Source organism: Arvicola amphibius, chromosome 5, assembly GCF_903992535.2.
Source record: "Arvicola amphibius chromosome 5, mArvAmp1.2, whole genome shotgun sequence".
NCBI classification, from domain to species: domain Eukaryota; kingdom Metazoa; phylum Chordata; class Mammalia; order Rodentia; family Cricetidae; genus Arvicola; species Arvicola amphibius.
Genome location: NC_052051.1, coordinates 44938068 through 44959067, shown reverse-complemented (window position 1 = coordinate 44959067; position 21000 = coordinate 44938068). Strand labels below are relative to the sequence as shown.

Here is a 21000-nt window from a genome sequence, read left to right as displayed (position 1 = left end):
AAGTCCCTACATTCCAATAGCTTTAAACACAAGTATAACTGCTAATTTCAATCAGTAATCGGGGATTAAAGAACAGAAGTATAATAATAAACTTTTCCTAGGAAATTAAAGAACTAATTCTTGACTTTGGATGAAGTATTAGGCTAAACTTATCAATCAAAAGTTTACCATACAGGGTCTCATGTCCAAATGGTTCAAAATTTCAAAAAACTTTCAGTGACTTCCAGTAAACATCTCTTGTATTTTTTTCAAACAGTCAATATTTCTTTCTTGCAGAATACAATAAATCACATACAATCTCTAATAACTGTTAACGTTTTGGCAAATTTTCTCCAAATCTTTTCTATTACATCCAAAGAATACTACTGATTATACTGAGGTTATTATTTGTTCTAAAATACTATTAACTGAATCTTCTATATCAAGATGATTACTGTAGGTGCTAGAGAGATGGCTCAAGAGTTAAGAGCATTTGTTACTCTTGCAGAGGACCCCAATTCAATTCCCAGCACCCACACAGTGGCTTACAACCATCTATAACTACAGTTCCAGATGATCTAACACTCTCTTCTGGCCTCTGCAGACCCCACATACACATGTGGTACACAGACACACATGTAGGCAAACACTCACACACATAAACTAACAATAAATAAATCCTTAAAAATAAGATGGAACACAATCAAGGAAATTACCTGACATTGATTTCTGACCTCTATATGTAGGTGGGCACCATGTGTGCAGAATACACATGAATACAAATATACAGGTATATCATGTATAGTGATAAATTTACATAAGTTTTCATGGCAAAAAGGAAAAAACAAATAATTCAACTGCAATAAACATGGAAGAAATACTCAAAATGTATAGTAAGATTTTTTTCTTTTTAATTTTTGAGACAGGGTTTCTCTGTGTAACAGCCCTGGCTGTCCTGGAACTCACTTTGTAGACCAGGCTGGCCTCTAAATCACAGAGATCCACCTGCCTCTGCCGCCCCTAAGAATTTTTAAATTTTATGGGGATGGAGAGATGGCTCAGTGGTTAAGAGCACTGACTGCTCTTCCAGAGGACCTGGGTTCAATTCCCAGCACCCACATGGCAGCTTACAACTGTCTGAAGATCCGGATCCAGGGGATCTGACACTTCACACCAATGCACATAAAATAAAAGTTAAATAAACCATAAAATATTTTTTAAAAAGAATTTTTAAACTTTACAAACTTCTGATACTTCTAGTTCCATTTTCAAAGATGCCAGCACACCCAGTTTGCTTGTTTGGTTTTGAGACAGGGTCTTACTATACAACCCTAGCTGGCCTGAAACTCCCAGAGATTCACCTACCACAGTGTGAGATTAAAGGTGTACACCACCACACCATGCTGATTTAATATCAGTTGTTTATCTGTGTGTATATGAGTGCAGGTGCCCATGGAGACTGGAGCTACTCAGGTCAGTAACAAGAACTAAACTCTGGCCCTTTGCAAGAGCAATAAATAAATGCTCTAATCACCGGGTAGTCCCTCCAGCCTTGAGGCCGAAAACACTCAAGGTTAAACTAAATAACCTAGTAAGCATGTGAAGAACACACAGCATCCTGTGTCGATGGTGAGATGCAAATCAGAACTACCTTTGCCAGGAATTTGGCAATAGGTTACCTTTTGACCCAGAAAATATCCACTGATGTGTGTGTGTGTGTGTGTATTATGAGTATGAAAATGTTCAAGTATGTATCTATTTACTATGACAGTACTGTTTTCAATGGCAAAATATTGAGAACAACCTAAATATGCATATCCTATAAGAGATAAACCCTTATTATAATATACTATGAATTATATGAAAAACTTATGAACCTCCCAAGGAACTGACTTGGCGAGAGTTCCAGGACTTGCTGTTTTATTTATTGGTGATGTGGCACCACACCCGTCAGAACTCTCTGTTAAGTGGAAACGACTCTACACTACTCTTTAGTGTAAGACAGAAGAGGATACAAGAATGCATGTTATCTGCTCATCTGTACCAATAAAACAGCACAGACAAGCCCGCAACTAACCTATGCCCCCCCTGATAAAGGAGGGCTGGCGGGAGGAAGAGCAGGAAGCACACACTGTGTGTGGTGCTAGAACTGAACCCAGGAGAGCAAGCATGTTATGTAAGCGCTTCACCAGGTTATGTCCTCAGCTTCAGAAAATGACATTTCAGAGCATATCTTACTTAGAGCCACATTAATAAAGGAAAAAAGAAACTAATAAAAATCTGAAAAAGGCCAGGCATGGTGGTACACACCTTGAATCCCAGCACTAGGAGACAGAGGCAGGTTGGAGTTCAAGGCCAGCCTGGTCTACAAAGCAAGTTGCAGGACAGTCAAGGTTGTTACACAGAGAAACCCTGTCTCAAAACACCACACACACACACACACACACACACACACACACACACAATTCCCTTGAAAATGGCATTAGTAAAATGTAGGACAAATTCAAGAGGTCTAAATTTTGATTTACCTAGAGTCCATGGAGAAAAGAGGAGAGATGGAGAGCAGAAATTATATTTGAATAATAGACAAAACTTTGAAAACCTGATGAAAACTGTAACTCTACTGAGCTATAAAGCTCAACAAAACCCAAGTACAAGTAACATGAAGAGGGAGCTCAGCACTTAAGAACACTGTCTCCTCTTGCAAATGAACCGGGTTTGATTCCCAGAACCCACATCACCATAAACCTGTAACTCTGGTTCGACGGGATCCAGCACCTGCTCTCTATGGGTACTTACACTCTCATGTATACATACAGACAAGCGAGCACATATACATGCACAGAAAATAAATCTTTATAAGAAACACAAAGAAAACTACAGCCAGACATATCTCAATGAAAGTATGCAAAACCAGTAAAAAAGAGAAAATCTCCCAGTCCCAAAACACCACACTGGAGGCTCAGGACACATTGAGAAAGAGGGGAAGAAAAAAACGGGAGCAAGAGGAACAGGGAACTTGTTAGGAGATTGTCTTCTACTAATTCCAGAAGATGCAACCATGACATCTCATCAACATGACTGGCAAAATGCGAGCTGAACAAGGATTGTACCAATGAACATGCCAAACAGAATGGAGAAAACCCCATGAGGCCTCATACCTACACAAGGAATTACAGGCAACTGAGGAAAGTGGGAATGGGAGAGGTAGCCTTCCCCAGAAAAGAGAACACCAAACAGTCCTCACTGAAAACATACACACAGGTAGCAATATATGTACTGAACAGGTTTAATACAGTAATATGTGTGTGTATACAGATATGCATGCAATAACAATTAGTAAAAAAATGAAGCCTTGAATTGAAAGTGGGAAAGGTTATATGGAAGGGTTTGGAGGGAGGAAAAGGAGAAAGAGAAATGCTGTAATTAAATTAAATTACAATTAAAAAAGGAAAATGGAGAGAGAGAGAGAGAGAGAGAGAGATCTTAAATGCTGCCAGACGAGAAAAGACCTATATCCACATGAACAAAGACTGAAGCAAACAAGAAAACTAATCATCAGAAACAATGTGAATGAGAAGGTAATAGAGCAACATCATTCACAAATTGACAGCCAAAAAAATATTAACCTAGAATCTATACATAGCAAAACTATCTTTCATAAATGAAGTTGAAGCTGGGAGTGGTGGTGCTTACCTGTGGTGGTCTGAAGAATGGCTTCCATAGGTTCATATATTTGAACACTTGTTCCCCAGTTAGTAGAACTATTTAGGAAGACTAGGAGGTGTGGCCTTGTTGGAGGAGATGTGTCACTGACTTTGAGGTTTTAAAACCCCACACCATTCCCAGTGTCTCTCTGCCTCACACTTGTAGATAAGATGTAAGCTCTCAGCTACTGCTATGACCTGTCTGCTGCCAAGCTCCCAGCTACAGTGGTCATAGACGCATCCTTTGGAACTGTTAAGCCCCAATAAACTTTCTTCTGTCAGATGCCTTAGTCAAGGTGTTTTCTCATGGCAATAGTAAAATAACTAAGACATTATCTATTATCCCAGCACTTGGAAGGTTGAAGCAGCAAACTAGTGAGTTCAAGGCCAGCGTGGACTACTTAGTGAGATCCTATCTTCAAACAAAAAACAGTAGGAAAAAGGTATGTTTCTCTATTAAGTTCCCTTATATTTACTGAAGCTGAAAGAATTCATCATCATAAGATTTAATTGCAAAAACACATTAAAGGACACCTTAGAGGAAGATGCCAAATAGAAGAAAAGGCCCATACAGAGGAATGCAGAGCACCAGAGAAAAGTAAAACAAATAGGTAAGATTTCCTAACTATTAAGGTCTTCAAGAAAAATAGCAGCAGTGTATAACATTATAGTGAGAGAAAGAAAGAGAAGAGAGCGTGTGTGAAGTGCTCCAGGTCAACTCCTGAGGGTGGGGAAGGAGGCTGGTTTACGGCTACCATGGTTGACTGAAGAACAAAGCGGTGACACCTTAACCCCATGTTAGGCAGGCTCAAAGGCAAACCCAAGACCGCTCTTCCGATTTCTTTCTGTTGACCAGTGTTTGTGACTGCTCTGTCCCTGGTTTTCAAAACAGTTCACTTTAATCATGAGGTGTGCCTTAGCCTGAAGGCAGCTACTCTCTACCAATGCAGGCTTGGAAAGACAGCTTGGCACTCATGATAGCCCCAGAGGCTCAACTGGTGGTATTCAGAGGTACAGAATTACTAACTACCACTCAACATAACTACTGGCTGGGGACATCACTGCGCAGAAAGGTCAATATCCCTCTAATAAAGATGTTGTCACAAGAAAAAAATATATTTTTGGGACATAGGTGATTGAAACCAGGGCTTTGAACACACTATGCATGGAACTTATCTCTAAACTACACCCACAGTTCCAAAACAACTATTTTTTTTTTTTTTTGGTTTTTTGAGACAGGGTTTCTCTGTAGCTTCGGAGCCTGTCCTGGAACTAGCTCTTGTAGACCAGGTTGGCCTCACACTTAGAGATCCCACTGCCTCTGCCTCCCGAGTGCTGGGATTAAAGGCGTGCACCACCACTGCCTGGCTCCAAAACAACTTTTTTATATAAGTAAGGGAGAGGATTTTTGTGACATATAATTTATAGAAATGATAACCAAAACAAACCTAGACAGTGGTGTATCCTGAAAAAAAATTTAATAAGCCAGGCATGGAGGCACATGCCTTTTACCTTAGCCTTTGAGAAGGCAGAAGTGGGTGGGTATCTGTAAATTCCAGCCGGGGCCACATAGTGAGACCTTGTCTCAATAATAAAATAACAACAATAAACAATAATAAACTAACCAATTTTACTTTCTCTTTCTGACTTTCACTTACATACCTCACCCGCCTGAGATTCTGAAAGTTCCAGCAGGAAAGGGATTTCTGTGTCAAAGTTAGCAAAGAAGCTCGTCCACTGATGCTCGAATGCCACCAAGTCCTATGTGAAAACAAAAACAGGAATCATGAGACTATCTGAAATACCAGCCTGTTCTATATGTGGATTATTTATTATTATTTAAAAGAAAATATCCAGAAAAGGGATATCTATGCAGACAAAGTGGGTCAGCAGAAGTAGAAAAGATAGCATCTTCAACAAATGGTGCTGGTCAAACTAGATAGCTGCATGTAGGAAAATACAAATAGGTTCACATTTATCACCTTGTACAAAACTCAACTCCAAATGGATCAAGGACTTTAATATAAGGCCAGATACCTTGAGTCTGACAGAAGAGAAAGCAGCCAATAACTTGAATGCACAGGCACAGGAAAGGACTTCCTGAACAGGACCCTGAGAGGCATTCAGACCAACCCTGAGAGCGTAGGCACTAAGACCAAATATTAATAAATGGGAACTCATAAAGCTAAAAAGCTTCTTCTGTACACAAAACACATCATTTGAGCAAAGCAGTAGTCTACAGAATGGGAAAAACCTTTACCACCTATGCATCTGACAGGGTTAGTACCTAGATTATACAAAGTACTCAAAAAAATTGAACATCAAAAAACAATTAAAAATGAGGTATAGAACTAAACAGATAGTTCTCAAAATATGAAAAACAAATGGGTGAGAAGCACTTAAAGAAGCTGAAAACTGATCATCCACAAGGTCCAGCTATACATCTCTTGGGTGTATACCCAAAAGACTCTATATCTTACTACAGAGATACTTGTTTATCCAAGTTCAATGTGGCTCTATTCCCGATAACAAGAAATTGAAAACAGCCTAGATATCCATCAACTGGAAAATAGATAATGAAGATGTGGTACATTTACACAATAGAATATTATTTATCTATTAAACATAATTATGTAATTTGTATGTAAATGGTTAGAGCTAGAAACAGTCATCCTAAGTGAGGTAACCCAGATCACAAAGGCAAATGTTGCATGCTTTCTCTTATATGTGAATGTTAGCTCTTAAGCTTAGAGATTTAGAGGTTAGGTATCTTGTCAGGGATCAAGTGGAAGGAGGGGATTAAGGGGAAACTAGAACAGAGAGTTAAATGGGCAGGGGAATAGGATGGCAGATTAAAGGAAGGGGTATGGAGAGGAATAACAAATATTAATGGCCTTTTGAAAAGCCATATGGAAATTTACTGCTATAGAAGTTTTCTAAAATGTATATATATATGAAAGAAATTTAGTTACTTTATAATGGAGGAGACAAGGTATCATGTTATATGATACCAAGTAAAACCCTTAGTACCAGGTACCAGTGCTACTGGTTACCTTCCACAATCTGGAGGTACACTACTTACTTATGTCATCAGCATGGAGAAGTTGAACAGGTGCTCAACTAGAAGCTTCACCCCTACTGACTACTGATGTAGGTGTGTCTTCTATCTATCTGATGATTTCATTGGATAATTAATAAAGAAACTGCCTGGCCCATCTGATAGACCGGCCCTTAGGTGGGTGGAGTAGACAGAACAGGAAGAAGGAAGTGAGGTAGATGGCTCAGTCAGATGCCACGCCTCTCTTAAGTTAGGCAGACCTCCGTGCCTCTCCTCAGAGAGATGCCAGACGCGATGAAGCTCCAGCCCAAGATGGACGTACGCTAGAATCTACCTGGTAAGGCACCACTTTGTGGTGCTACACAGATTATTAGATATGGGTTAGTCAAGATGTGAATAAGAGCCTGAAAATAATGGGCCAGGCAGTATTTAAAAGAATACAAATTGTGTGTTGTTATTTCGGGGTATAAGCTAGCCGGTGGCCGGGAGCGGGGCGGTGGGAAGCCGGCCCACAGCCGCTCACTACAGACTACTGTTCATGATGCTAGAAAATATTCTATACATACTGCCAGAGGAATCTCACCTCGCTACAAAACCCCACAACCTACAACAATGACCTACCATCAAGATATACTGGCACAATATACTATGGAAGTAACCAACCATTTTAGAAAATAAACCAGACTTAAGACCCACTCTGAGATGGACCCATATCTGACACTGCTGAATAGTCAAGAACTTGAGACTAAATAGGTCATGGGCTACTAATATTATTCTGCTAAGTGAGTATAATAAAAAAAAGATTCCTAATCATGTATTGCTATACTTATAGACCTGTGCATGACTCAACCCTCATCAGGGAAGTTTCGTGTAGTAGATGGTAACTAACATAGATACCCACAACTAGACAATGTGTGGAGCACTTAGTCCTAAATAGAATGTCTTTACCAGGCCCCTCCCCCAAAGGTCAAGGATTTATGTGGAAGAGGGAGAAAGATTGTAAGAGCCAAAGGTAGTAGATGACTCCAAGGCAACAACATCTTTAGACTAACAGAGCTGATATACATCTGAACTTACAGAAACCATTACAACACACACAAACTTGCACAAGAGCCAGCCAGCCAGAATGCCAGCATGTGTAAGGGTCCCACCCCATCTATCAATCTATTCGCAATTGGCACCTGCTGGGAAAGAGAAAATTAGTGTTCTCCAGTGTAGTGACACCAGTACACCAGCTACGCTCAAGGAAGGTCCTATGCTCAGGAGTGGTGACAAACACAAAGTAGATTCCATGGTTTTTGTGTGCTTTTGCTATTTTTTTCTTTCTTATCTTTCTGTTGTCTTAATTTTGGATTTTTGGAGGGAAGAATATAAAGTTGGGGGTGGGGAAGCACTGAAAGAAAGGAAAGAAGATAATCACAATATATAGTGTGAAAACTTCTAAGCTAGTAAATAAAAAATATGAAGAGCAAATAATAATATATCCTATTACTCTTAAGCTAATGGTCTATCAACTTTATTGTTCTTAGCTTTAGAGAACAAGTTCTGAATTTATTTATGAATTACACTTTCTTGTTTCCTAATTCACTAAATTCATTATTTGCTTAAAAAACTTTATTTATTTATTTATTTATTTATTTATTTTGGTTTTTCGAGACAGGGTTTCTCTGTAGCTTTGAAGCCTGTCCCGGAACTAGCTTTTGTAGTCCAGGCTGGCCTCGAACTTACAGATAGCCACCTGCCTCTGCCTCCTGAGTGCTGGGATTAAAGGCGTGCGCCACCACGGCCCGAAAATACTTTTTTATTATTTTATGTGTATGGGCATTTTGTCTGGGTGTAGGCCTGTGTAGTTACTGTGGGAGCTATAGGAGCATCAGATCCCTGGGGACCAGAATTATAGACCATAGTGAATCACCATGTAGGTCCTCTGGAAGAGTATTCAATGCTCTTAACTGCCAAGCCATCTTTACAAGCCATTAATTTCTATTTTCCTTTAAAATTTCAATTCAGTCAGGTGCTGTAGTACATGCCTTTAATCTAAGCACTTGGAAGCAGAGGCAGATGGACAGATGGATTTCTGTAGAATTCAAGGCCAGCCAGAGGTGGTAGATGACTCCATCTCTTTTTTTGAGACACATTCTTAAAAATAAGATAAAATGTATTTATTTTGGTGAATACATGCCACAATACACACGCGGAGGTCAGAGGACAGTGTTGTGGAGTCAGTCCTCTCCTTCCACCTTAGTGTGACTCTAGGGATTATTACAGGGCATCCGCCTGCACGGCCAGTGCCATTATTGGCTGAAGATTCTTGCTAAACCATCTACTTTCCTTTTCACCAGCTCTCTCTTCCCTAATATTTCCTTTGATACTTATTTTCATCTGGAAATTTCTAAGCAATGTTCTAACTATATTTCAGGTATTAATAAACAGGTTTTCATGACTTTGTTTCTTGATACATTGATTTCAGTTTCATCTTTATTAAAAACTAAAAGAAAGTTTAAACTTGGCAAGTTGTTTTTAAAAATTATCATTACTACTCAGTTCTAGAGTTTACCTGGTAACTATTGTAAAAATCTAATACTTAAATTCTTTAATATGCCCAATAATGAAATTACATTACTGTGGAAAATATGCCTGACCTTCTTCCTGGTTCCCAGACATACAGTTCCTAGCACACGAATATCTTTAATATGGTTACTTTAGTCCTAAGTGCCTTTCTTTCAAATAAGTTGAGTGCTTAAATATATGTTAAATCTCTAAATTTAACTTCAACTCTTCGTCATGAAAAAAAAAGATTGGGGGCTAGAGAGATGGTTCAGTATTCTTTCAGAGGTCCAGAATTCAATTCTTAGAACCCACATGGAGCTAATTGCCTGAGAAACGTTCACCTCAGTAATGAATGTTCAAAATGTTTATTGCTTCACAATATAAAATTCTAGAGCCATACTTATGGAGGGGATTTTATTATAAGTACTGTTTTACTGTAAGCTGGGCAGTGGTGGTGCACACCTTTAATCCTAGCACTTGGAAGACAGAGGCAGGCAGATCTACAAGAGATAGTTTTCAGGACAAGCTGCAAAGCTATGGGAAAAACCCTGCCACAAACAAACAAACAAACAAACAAACAAACAAGGGATGTGCCACCATGTCCAGCATGCTTTACTGTTCCATTCTTTTGTTTGTTTTGGATTTTGTTGTTGTTGTTTTTAGTTTTTGTAATGAAGAAATCCAAACCAGCCTGAATTTTACTTTTTAAAAAAATCTGTTTATGGCTGCCAAAGCATTTTTTGTTTGTGTTTGACAAGGTGGGGAAGGGGTGATGTATCGATACTGAACATTCTGGGGGGAAGGTTCTCTGGGTCATAAGACGGCCTGGACTCACTCTGAGACCAGGCTGGCCTCAAACTCACAGATGTTCACCTGTCTTGCCTCCAAGTGTCAGGATTAGAAGCAAGTGTTGTCATGCCTGGCTATCTTTTTCAATATACAGGCAAGAAGGAGAGAGACAGATTCTAATTTCTCTGTGTAGTCTCCAAAAAGATCAGTACTTACTGTTTTTTTTGAAAATTTACTGCTCATTAAAAATTAACAGTAAACACAATCTACTCTACCTATCCAAAAGGTTAGTACAGAGTATGTGACAGATCTCAGCGGATTCTGTAAACTATGACCATTTACTTATTTTATAGATTAAAAGACAATTTTGTGGGATTGGTTCTCTTCTTCTCTGGATTTCTGGGACCAAAAACAGGCCATCAGGTTTGGCAACAAGCGCTCCTACCGGCTGAGTTATCTCACTGGCCCCATAACAAGATTTTGTTTGTTTTTGCTTATTTCTTTTAAGACAGGATCTCACTGTGTTGTGTAGTCCTGGCTAGTCTGAAACTCTATGTAGATGGGCTAGTCTTGAACTCACAGAGCTCCACCATCCTGTGCCTCCAGACTGCTGGCAGAGTGCCACCACTGACCAGTCAGATGAAAACTTAAAGATTGAGGAGTTGGTTGGCATTACAGTCAAGGGTTGGACACATTTTTGTAAACAAGATAGCTGAAGAACACAGACACACCCAGTTTAAGCATTGTCTAGAATAGCTTTTGTGCTACAACGACATGGCTGAGCAGTTGCCAGGATCTAGGCAGGATGTTACAACATTACTATCTAGCCACTTCTTTTCCAAACTTAGATCTCTTTAAACATCTTAACTTTTCATGCTACAAAAGACAACTTCTACACTGTTTCACCAAAGCCTATTACAACCACCCCCTCTCTGAATAACAAACTGTAAAAATCTTTAGGTGAAACTAGCTGCCTCACCAGGCAAAAGGCCTAGACTTCCCTCAGAACGGAAGAGGAAGCCTCATTCTCCAGATTTTCTACCTTGAGGAGTTCGGCACAATCTAGAAAGAGGCACTCTGCTTTTTAATTAAAGCAAACTAAGATATACCTTGCAGTTCTTCAAATTAAATACCTTTGGAATTTAATAATTGACATGGCTAGGATAACTTAACATAATTATGTTAAATGCACTTTGGCTCCTTACTTCTGAAAGCATGTTCTCCAGAGACATAGGATCCGTCCTGCTGTAGACATTCCATAGACTCAAACTCACATCCTGCAACTGCAACCAAGGGGGAAACATTGACATAATTAAGTCAAATCACTAGGGCAGCCAATTCTCATCTTCTGATCTTCAAAAATCACTACCTTTGTATAAATGGTGTTACTAGACTAATAACTGAATTATTTATATTATTGATGACATTGTATTATTAAAAATTATTAATTCTTGTTAACTGAATTTATTATTATTAAACCAAGGCTTTATTAACACCAATAGAATAAACCAAAATCTTATTTATTATATTAGATCCTATACAAATTAATAAATCTTTTCTCATTCAAAGAAATTATTTTCAGAATCTTCAGTTTATATCTGATTACATTCAATGATGGTACATACAAACTTATACATACATACACACATTGTTTTTCCTTTGTAATTTTAATTAAAGTAATACATGCTTGTGACTTAAAAAAATCAAACAGTACAAAAGGCTTATAATAAAACATTTGACTCCTACTTTAACCGTCTGGAAACCCCATTAATCTCACTCAGAAACAAGTACTTAGAGTTTTTGTCTTTTTTGTTATTTATGTTTATACTTTGACATATGTTCCTTTCACTATTTATCAATTTAGAAGTTAAATATTAACTTATGCAAAGATGCAGGTCTTCTCTATCATCTCACCCCACACTTTTTTCTATACACACTCTCTAATATCACTTTTTCTCTATACACACACTCTCTAATATCACTTTTTCTCTATACACACACTCTCTAATATTTTTTCTCTACACACACACTCTCTAATATCACTTTTTTGGCTACATCATTAGCTGTTTATAGCACCATATGAATATTATCATACATATCATCATACATATTACCATAATATTAGGTAAAGTACACTTCTACCCTCATCGCCTCATCAGGTATACTAACTTCTCCGTCTTTTTTTTTCCCCACTAGCATAATCTTTGCTTTTTTTTTTTTTTTGTTGTTGTTGTTGTTTTTCGAGATAGGGTTTCTCTGTAGCTTTGGAGCCTGTCCTGGAACTCACTCTGTAGACCAGGCTGGTCTCGAACTCACAGATATCCACCTGCTTCTGCCTCCTGAGTACTGGGATTAAAGGCTTGTGCCACCACCGCCTAGCTGTTAGGTGTTTTTTGTTGTTGTTGTTGTTGTTTTTGAGACAGAGTCTCACTCCATGAGTTCTGGCTGGCCTAGAGCTTGCTTTGTAGCCCGGCTGGTATGACCTCATAGGTCTACCTGTCTCTACCATCTGAGTGCTGGGATTAGCAACTCAACCCTAAAGTCCTTACTCCAGGCTCACCCCCACCTCCACAGTCTACTACTGTCATTTCCTTGCCCTGGGCAGTACAACATCTCTAGACTCTAGGAAGCATGTTCCTCTTGCACTTCTCCTCTCAAGGCCAAATGCTTGCTAGACAAGCATTCTCCTGACTTAATTACAACTTCAGCCTTAGATTCTTTTTCTTAAGTATTATTCCACTTTCAATTGAAGATCTTACATTTGTTTGCATATATTTTTATTTAGTATTTGCTGATAATATTCTTTCTTTAGGGAGTTTGTCACTGTAAATTTAACATTGCCAGGTCACAGTTTCAGCATCTTAACAGTAAGAAGGAAGCTAGAGCAAAGGAAGAACTTTTTCCCTGTTGCTTCAAGGAAAGAAAAGTTCTCTACAACCATGATTCAGTTTAGCTCAACCTAAAAGTCAAGAAAAAGCTATGGTGGGTGTGGCTTCCTTCCTCATGCTGGCTCCATATCAGGGACACAGGCTCTCTGAATTGATGGCTTTTTGGGGGGTATGGGCATGCACTAAGTTTATATAAGCAGGCATGAAACTAGTGATCTTCCTGGCTTGGCTTTGTGACAGCTGGAATTACAGACATACACTATGCTTGGCTAAGACAGTGATAGTAAGATTTTGCTGTGGAATAATCCTTCTCTACACTGTGAATATATACTACTCTTATTGATTAATAAAAAGCTGAGAGGCAGGTAGTCAGGCAGGAAGTTAGGCAGGAAAACCAAACAGAATGATGGAAAGAAGGAAGATGGAGAGAAAGGGGTCGCCAGCCAGATACAGAGGGAACAGGAGATGAATGTACCATGCTAATAAAGGTACTTCCACATGACAGAGTGTAATAAGGAATATGTGTTAATTTAAAATGTAAAAGCTGATTAGTAATAAGCCTGAGCTATTGGCTGAGCATTTACAATTAATATAAGTCTCTGTGTGATAATTTGAAAACAGCTCTCAGGATAGGAAAATTCTGCCCACATATAGCATTTAACACGGCATACGTACATCCACATAAAGCCATACAAAGCAAAAAAAAAAGGGGGGAATTCTAAAGTTGTATATTGATGGCACACACCTTTAATCCCAGCACTTGAGAAGCAGAGGTAGGTGAGTCTATGTGAGTTCAAGGCCAACCTGGTCTACAAAAAAAGAGTTCCAGGATAGTCAGAGATGATACACAGAGAATCCCTGTCTCAAAAATAGGGCATAGGGTAAGGATTCTAGACACATAAAAATGAAGCCAAGACCAGCTTCCCAGTTCATGTCTCTCATGCAGGTTGTGATAGAGATGTGTCCCCTGGCTGTAGTCTGCAGACATGGTGAGTTCCGCAGTCTCTCACAGGGGCCAAAGTACAAAGAGGCTTCTCCTAGCTGCCTGTGGGTTTGAGAGCTCTATCAGCATGCTACAGGTAGGTTTAGGGTTTTGCTCGTGCAGACAGAAAAGGTTACAGATACATAGTAAAGACAGATCCATACTGAAAAAGCCTCAAACGTGTCACAGTATATTTGAAAATGTACGTAGGTATGTTGGAGAAAGAATATATACAGTTTTAGATCTAAAATAGTTTCAAAATAATGTCCTTAAAGGTAGAGTAATAAGAAAATAATAAGCTATGTAAAGATGAAATATACACAGAGTCTGGATACTGTATGTTATTGTGTTGTCTTTGAATTTTTTTTGGTTGCTAAGAGAGACACTGGATTATGAAAATTGATTAATTAAACCAATCTATATATTTTATAAATATCTTGACTTCAAAATTTAAGTCAAAAGGTAAGTTACTTTGGGGGAGAGGTTGTTTCTATTTCCATAGGAAATGAGAGGCTATGGATTCATTCTGGGTTAAAGAAAATCAGGCCTGATCGAGGAAGACTCCCTGAAATCCTAACTACAGATATAAAAAGACAAACCTAAAGGAACTATAAGACACGTGATGTATATTTCACCTGCTCAAACACATAACAAAAAAATTATCTTTGGCTGACATATGTACAATACACAGTTTATACTTATATTAATAGATAAGTATGTTACCTTCAAAAGTTTATATATTTTCAGAGGAAAGGGACCAGACACCAATAAAAACTGATGGCCCAGTTGATCCAGCATCCAGAACAGCTTTTAGGCTGCTCACTGAGATGACCTAGTCTCACAGAAGTCTACAGCCAAGCCTTAACTATTATCCCAAATTTTCTCAGAGTCCAAAGATTACCAGTGTCCCCAAATAATAGGAAGTAGTCTAAAGAACTACATTCACATTCTCAAAAAAATGGACTATGAATGTTTGTCTTTGTTTAGAGGGAGGTTGGTTCCAAATTATTATTGATTATGGTAAAAAAAATAACCAAAGGAGTTAGATTCAGAGATCTCTTTCTAAAAGAAGAAAGGGGGATATGATATAGAAACGATAAGATAAAAGGGTAGAGGGGCTGGAGAGATGGCTCAGCGGTTAAGAGCATTGCCTGCTCTTCCAAAGGTCCTGAGTTCAATTCCCAGCAAACACATGGTGGCTCACAGCCATCTGTAATGAGGCCTGCAGAAAGAATACTGTATACATAATAAAAAATAAATATTAAAAAAAGATAAAAGGGTAGATTATCAAATCTACTTTTAAACTAAAAAAGCAACTCCTAGTCTTAAATATTTTACATTGATAAGGATTTTGGCTTACTGATACAAATTTAAAGTTAATTGTGTTATACTGTATGTATATTTATATTCTTGTTTAAGGTATTGTTTTTATGCTAATTTAAAAATGCAATGTATAATTAAGAAATACAGATTAACAGTAATCTATAATAGTGAAACTTATAGTCAGGTATGTTTTCGAGGTCATACACAGACATATTTAGATAGATGAGTCTTCAAACACTTCAAAGATGTACAGAATATGGCATTTTATATGCTTAATAACTTAAAACTTTTCATGACACTGAGACACATCTGCTCTTGGCAGCACCAATCTACTTCAGAGAAGAAGACAGGCATTAAAGAAACTCCATAGGAGTTTGTGTTCTTTATGGCAAAAGCTAGTCATGTGGGCCAAGAACCTACCCTTGCCTCAACTGCTGACAGCTGCTGTCCAAACTAAACCAGCAGGACACAAAAAAGGCAACTGCCAAACTTTGTCAAGACAAGGTAGAACAGTTCTTCAGAGTTCCATGTTTTACAGGAAAGTCTGTTAGATATGCTGGGCCTGTAGGCCAGAGTTGGATGCCCTAACGTTACAGAGAAACTCGGAGTGACTGTCCAGGCAGCAAGGTGTCCCTGTCATTAGGTAACATTTCACCCTTCTGGGGTCTTCGACAAAGACTCATCAAGATAGGATAGATAGTTGAGTATTTTCTCTAATTTGTCAAATACAAATGAACTGGATTTTGTAACTGTAATTCTTAATAACTGTTTTTGTTGTATATAATCTTACTATCATAAAGTTAAAGCCTTCTTATGCCAGGAGGTGGTGGTGCACGCTTTTAATCCCAGCACTCGGGAGGCAGAGGCAGGCGGATCTCTGTGAGTTCGAGGCCAGCCTGGTCTACAAGAGCTAGTTCCAGGACAGGCTCCAAAGCCACAGAGAAGCCCTGTCTCGAAAAACCAAAAAAAAAAGTTAAACCTTCTTTTTTAAGTAGACAAAAGGGGAAATGCTGTGGAATAATCATTCTATACACTGTGGATATGTTTTACTCTCACTGGTTAATAAAAAGCTGACAGGCAGGTATCTGGGCAGGAGGTTAGGTGCCAAACTGAGAATGATGTGAAAGGAGGGCAGAGACAGGGTCGCCAGTCAGACACGGAGGGAAGAGGAGATGAACGTGCCATGCTAATAAAGGTAGTCATGTGGTATAGCATAAATAAGAAATATGTATCATCTTATATAAGAGCTAGTTAGTAATAAGCCTGTCCGAGTTATCAGCTGAGCATTTACAATTAATATCCGCCTCTGTATGGAAATTTGGAAGGGGCTCCTGGGACACTCCACCTACAAGATTTGTAGTCTTACACGATATTTGCTATTTCCTTCACATGGCCCATCCTACCCTAAAGGCAAGATCCCAGAATAAAAATCTATATTATCCCTTCAAAGGTTTCAGAGGGAGGGGTATTTTCCCTTGTGAATATGACTTGGACTGCATCAATGGTGCGCCACTTCTTAATGTCACTCCAGGCACAGCACAAGTTAGGAGCACAGGCTCTACAGCCAGGTCATCTGGGCCTGGACCCAGACCTGTCACTCACTCACTAGCTCTGTGTCTTTAGGAAAATTTATTTAATCCCTCTGTTAGAGAGACATAAAACAGTACCTACCGCAAAGAGTCACTGCTCAAACTAAATCACTTTATATATGTCTTTAATCCCAGCCCTCGTGAGGCAGAGACAGGCAAACAGATCTCTTGAGTTCAAGGCTAGCCTGGTTTACAAAGTCAGTTCCAGGACAGTCAGGGCTACACACAGAGAAACCCTGTCTTGAACTCTTCCCCTACAAAAAAACCCAGAAAAGATAAAACAAAAATAACCATTATTGTAAAATGGTTTCCTTTCTTTCTACTGTGGCCTGATTCCCTCCAAGTTCCTTTTGAATTTGTGGACATTTCAAGGGTAACTCCCAAAGCCTTATTCACAGGATGTTAGACCTTTGACTTGCTTCTACATGTACTATTTCAACAAGATGTTCCCATTTCTAGCATGAGAACGCTTCCCCTCCCTGGTTTTTTGTTGGGTCATGTCACATCAGTTGGGGTCCCCTGCAGTCAAACAGATGCTTTCTGTCACCAGGTCATCCCCACTAACCTGTACTATGAATGAGTGTTATTTTCTAGACTCACTCTCTCCGATTAATCTATCTCAACAGATATTTATTGGTCATCTCCAATATGCAAAAAATGCAGAAATAAAAACACTGTGCTGGTGTGGAAAGTCCTTCTGTATATGTGTTGCTTTTATTGGTTAATGAAAGAAGCTCCTTCAGCCTATAGCAGAGCAGAATATAGCCAGGCTAGAAGAGATACAGAGAGAGTAGGCAGAGTTAGAGAGACACCATGCAGCTGCCAAAGGAGACAGATGTGTCCCTGGAACCTTGCCGGTAAACCATGAGCTTTGTGGTAAAATATAAAATAATAGAAATGGGTTAAGATGTAAGAGCTATGGGGTGGGGAGCAGGCATGATCCCTCCTCAGGCATCTGGGAGGGCCTTGCCCCCATGGGCTTCACCCTTTCCTGCGGCTCTCCCTGACACATTTGTTAAAAATCAAACCTGAATAAAACTACAAGTTTAATATGAAAAAAAAAAAAGATGTAAGAGCTAGCTAGAAATATGCTTAAGCTATTGGTTTAATATACTTAATGATAGTATTGCAGATAATATAGTTTCTATGTGATTATTTTGGGTCTGGGTGGCTGGGAACGAGTGAGCAGTCTCCGCCAACACTGTGCACAGACTATCTCTTTCAAAGCCAGGCATGGTGATACCCTTAATCCCAACATCTGGAAAGCAAAGACAGGCAGATCTCTTATTGGTTACAGCCAAGACTACATAATAAGATCTTCTTTTTTAAAAACTTCATGTTCACTTTGTGACAATAACCAAACATACTAGTTTTCATACATACCTCATATTTCATGGTAAAAAACCCATCTCCTCCAATGCCTTCAAGTGCAAAGGCCTGTACAATTGGCCACTTCTCTACCACAAACATATCAAATATCTGCAAGTGACCTAGAAGAATCACATACACCAACACATATCAAATACCATCTTGGACATAACAGTTCGAACCCAATCTCATGTGTTAGGCAGGCGTCGCCCCCTTCCTCTAGCAAATACGTATGAACAGATAAGAGAGTTAGACACTGAAACTAGAACTATAATGCAAAATTCAAGAAAATTAAAGTCACAAGAAAATAATATAAATTCAGGCTTCTCTATAACACCTGCTCACATTTTAGTTTTCTATATTAAAAAAAAAGTAAGCTGAGCAGCAGTGCTGAACACCTTTAATTCCAGCACTCAGCAGGCAGACAGATCTCTAGAGTTTGAGGCCAGCCTGGTCTACAGAGCTACTCCTAGCCAAGGAGTGGCTACAGTAAGACCCTGTATCCAAACAAAACAAAACAAAATGGGTGTCCTTTATGTAATAACAACTTCAATATTCAGTGTTGTTTTTCTTTCCACAATATTACCACTAGTAAACTTATTGATTTTTCCCCTGTATTCCATGTCCTAAAAGCATTTTTGTTTGCTTGCTTTTTTGTTTGAGACAGGGTCTCTATGTAGCCTTGGCCAGCCTGGAACCCACTATGTAGACTATACTGGCCTCGTACTTTTAGACAGTCACCTACTTCTGCCTCTCAAGTGCTGGGATTAAAGGTACATGCTACCACACCCAGCAAAAAGATTTATTTTAGGGGCTAGAGAGATGGCTCAGGGGTTAAGAGCAATGGCTGCTCTTCCTAAGGACCTGAGTTCAGTTCCCAGCAACCACATGGTGGCTCACAATCATCTATAATGAGATCTGGTGCCCTCTTCTGACCTGCAGGCAGAATACTGTATACATAATAAATAAATAAAACTTTAAAAAAGATTTATTTTAACTCATGTGTATATATGTGTGGGTATCCATCGAGCCAGATCCCCTGGAACTGGAGTTACAAGCAGTTGTGAGCTACCTGATATGTATGGCTGCCAACAACCAAACTCAGGTCCTCTGAAAGACCAGTACATGCCCTTGGCATCTTTCTCACCTCATAAGTATACTTTTAAAATAGCTATTCAAACTACAATTTCCTATTATGAAGATGCATCATATCTATATTCTAAGTAATAAATGATATAGACTAGATGTTAATTACGCTAAATTCCTTATCAGTTCTCCTTGACTATAGGCCTTGGTATGTTATTGTGGTAACTTCACAGTTATGAACAGAAGCTTATATAGGAGTGTCCCTAAATTTCATTCTGGTTGATCCTTTGCCTTAGTGAAAATGGGTCAAATGGTTTTCTAGCCAAATATCTACCATGAAAGAGATAGGGGTATTCAACCTATCATATCACATCATCTAAGCAAATTTTTTAAATGGTTATGTCAGATACTTACCTTGGGAGCTGTAAGGAATACCAATTCTACTGCAGTCTCGAACCATGTCCACAAAACTGGAAATTTTAAATTCTTCTGCTGCTTCCTCATCTTCATACTAAAAAGAGAAATTAAAAGGAAGATGAGCTTTGATAAGATACATCAGTCAAAGTTTCACATTATCACTGTACAGCGTCAGGATTTGTCTTAAATGGCAACTAGGGAAGGCTGGGCTCTAAAGTCAACCTATCCTGTTTGTTGTCAAAGGTAGTCTCCATTTCTTCATCTCATAAAGAAAAATCAACCCCAAATGGATTGACTGAGACGTAAATGGAAGACATAAGACCTGTTCCTCCAAGTTCCCCCAACAATCACATGGAAATCAAAGGTCTTAATCAATGCTGGGTAGAAACTGCCATGACATTACAGGCAGAAAAATCCCAGTTTTCTTTCTAGAAAGAACCCAAAGGTTTTTTTTCTATTTGAAATAGACACTAAGAACCTAGACATAAATTTCCCCAAGTTTAAGAAATTCTAAGCTTTGTAAGCATGTCCAGTCTTTTGACACTGTAACTCTACTTTATCATCTATAGTTTAGACTCACTCAAAAATTGTCAAATTATATTAAAAAAATAATCTTCTTGGCTGGTGGAACATGCCTTTAATCCCAGCACTTAGGAGACAGAGGTCAGTAGACCTCTGAGTTTCAGGCTGTCAAGGTTACACAGTGAGACCCTGTCTCGAACAAAACAAATAAATAAAAATAAAGTAAGATCCTATAACTATTTAAATAAGCCTGCAATTTTGTGTTGAGTGACATTTGCAGCTATTCTTGCCTGTTCCAGCCCCAAATCTGGAGGTTGGAAAGCCTGCAGGGGCAGTCCCTGAGCATGGGACAGAATAGGTGAGGAAAGGCAGCTCAGGATGGTGGGCTCAGAAGCCCAGTGTAAAAGCTCTTTTGTCTCCACTAGGTAAACAACTAAAAAGCTTTTTACTTGAATATTCATTTCTGTGTGACCATATTCTTACTCTGGATCTGTGATGTTTGCTAAGGGGCTTCTGGTCCAAGTTGACACTTTGCTGAATGAAGTACTTAGCCTGTCTTCCCTACTCACCTCATTTCCAGTCATGCAATGAAAATGCAGGTTTCTCCAATGTGCTACATAAGGCAAAAGGTATCCATAGTTGATAGGATTACAGTACAGATGGACACTATCTGATTTAATCAATATAATCACATCTGTAAGAAAAAAGCAAAACACAAAATTGTCAAAGGCTTTCCCTTCAG

General features: G+C 38.8%; 1 protein-coding gene across 5 annotated transcripts in view; it reads right to left on the bottom strand.

Annotated features, from left to right (window-relative positions):
- Nucleotides 1–21000, bottom strand: part of Dnaaf9 (dynein axonemal assembly factor 9) — a 148463-nt gene that overhangs the window by 105744 nt on the left and 21719 nt on the right. For all 5 annotated transcript variants that reach the window (XM_038329804.2, XM_038329806.2, XM_038329805.2 and 2 more), the window contains 5 exons: nucleotides 20828–20952; nucleotides 19734–19830; nucleotides 18249–18355; nucleotides 11289–11366; nucleotides 5349–5447 (listed from right to left, as the gene is read on the bottom strand). In XM_038329804.2, coding sequence (XP_038185732.1) covers nucleotides 5349–5447; nucleotides 11289–11366; nucleotides 18249–18355; nucleotides 19734–19830; nucleotides 20828–20952 — 506 coding nt within the window. The remainder of the gene's footprint in view (nucleotides 1–5348; nucleotides 5448–11288; nucleotides 11367–18248; nucleotides 18356–19733; nucleotides 19831–20827; nucleotides 20953–21000) is intronic.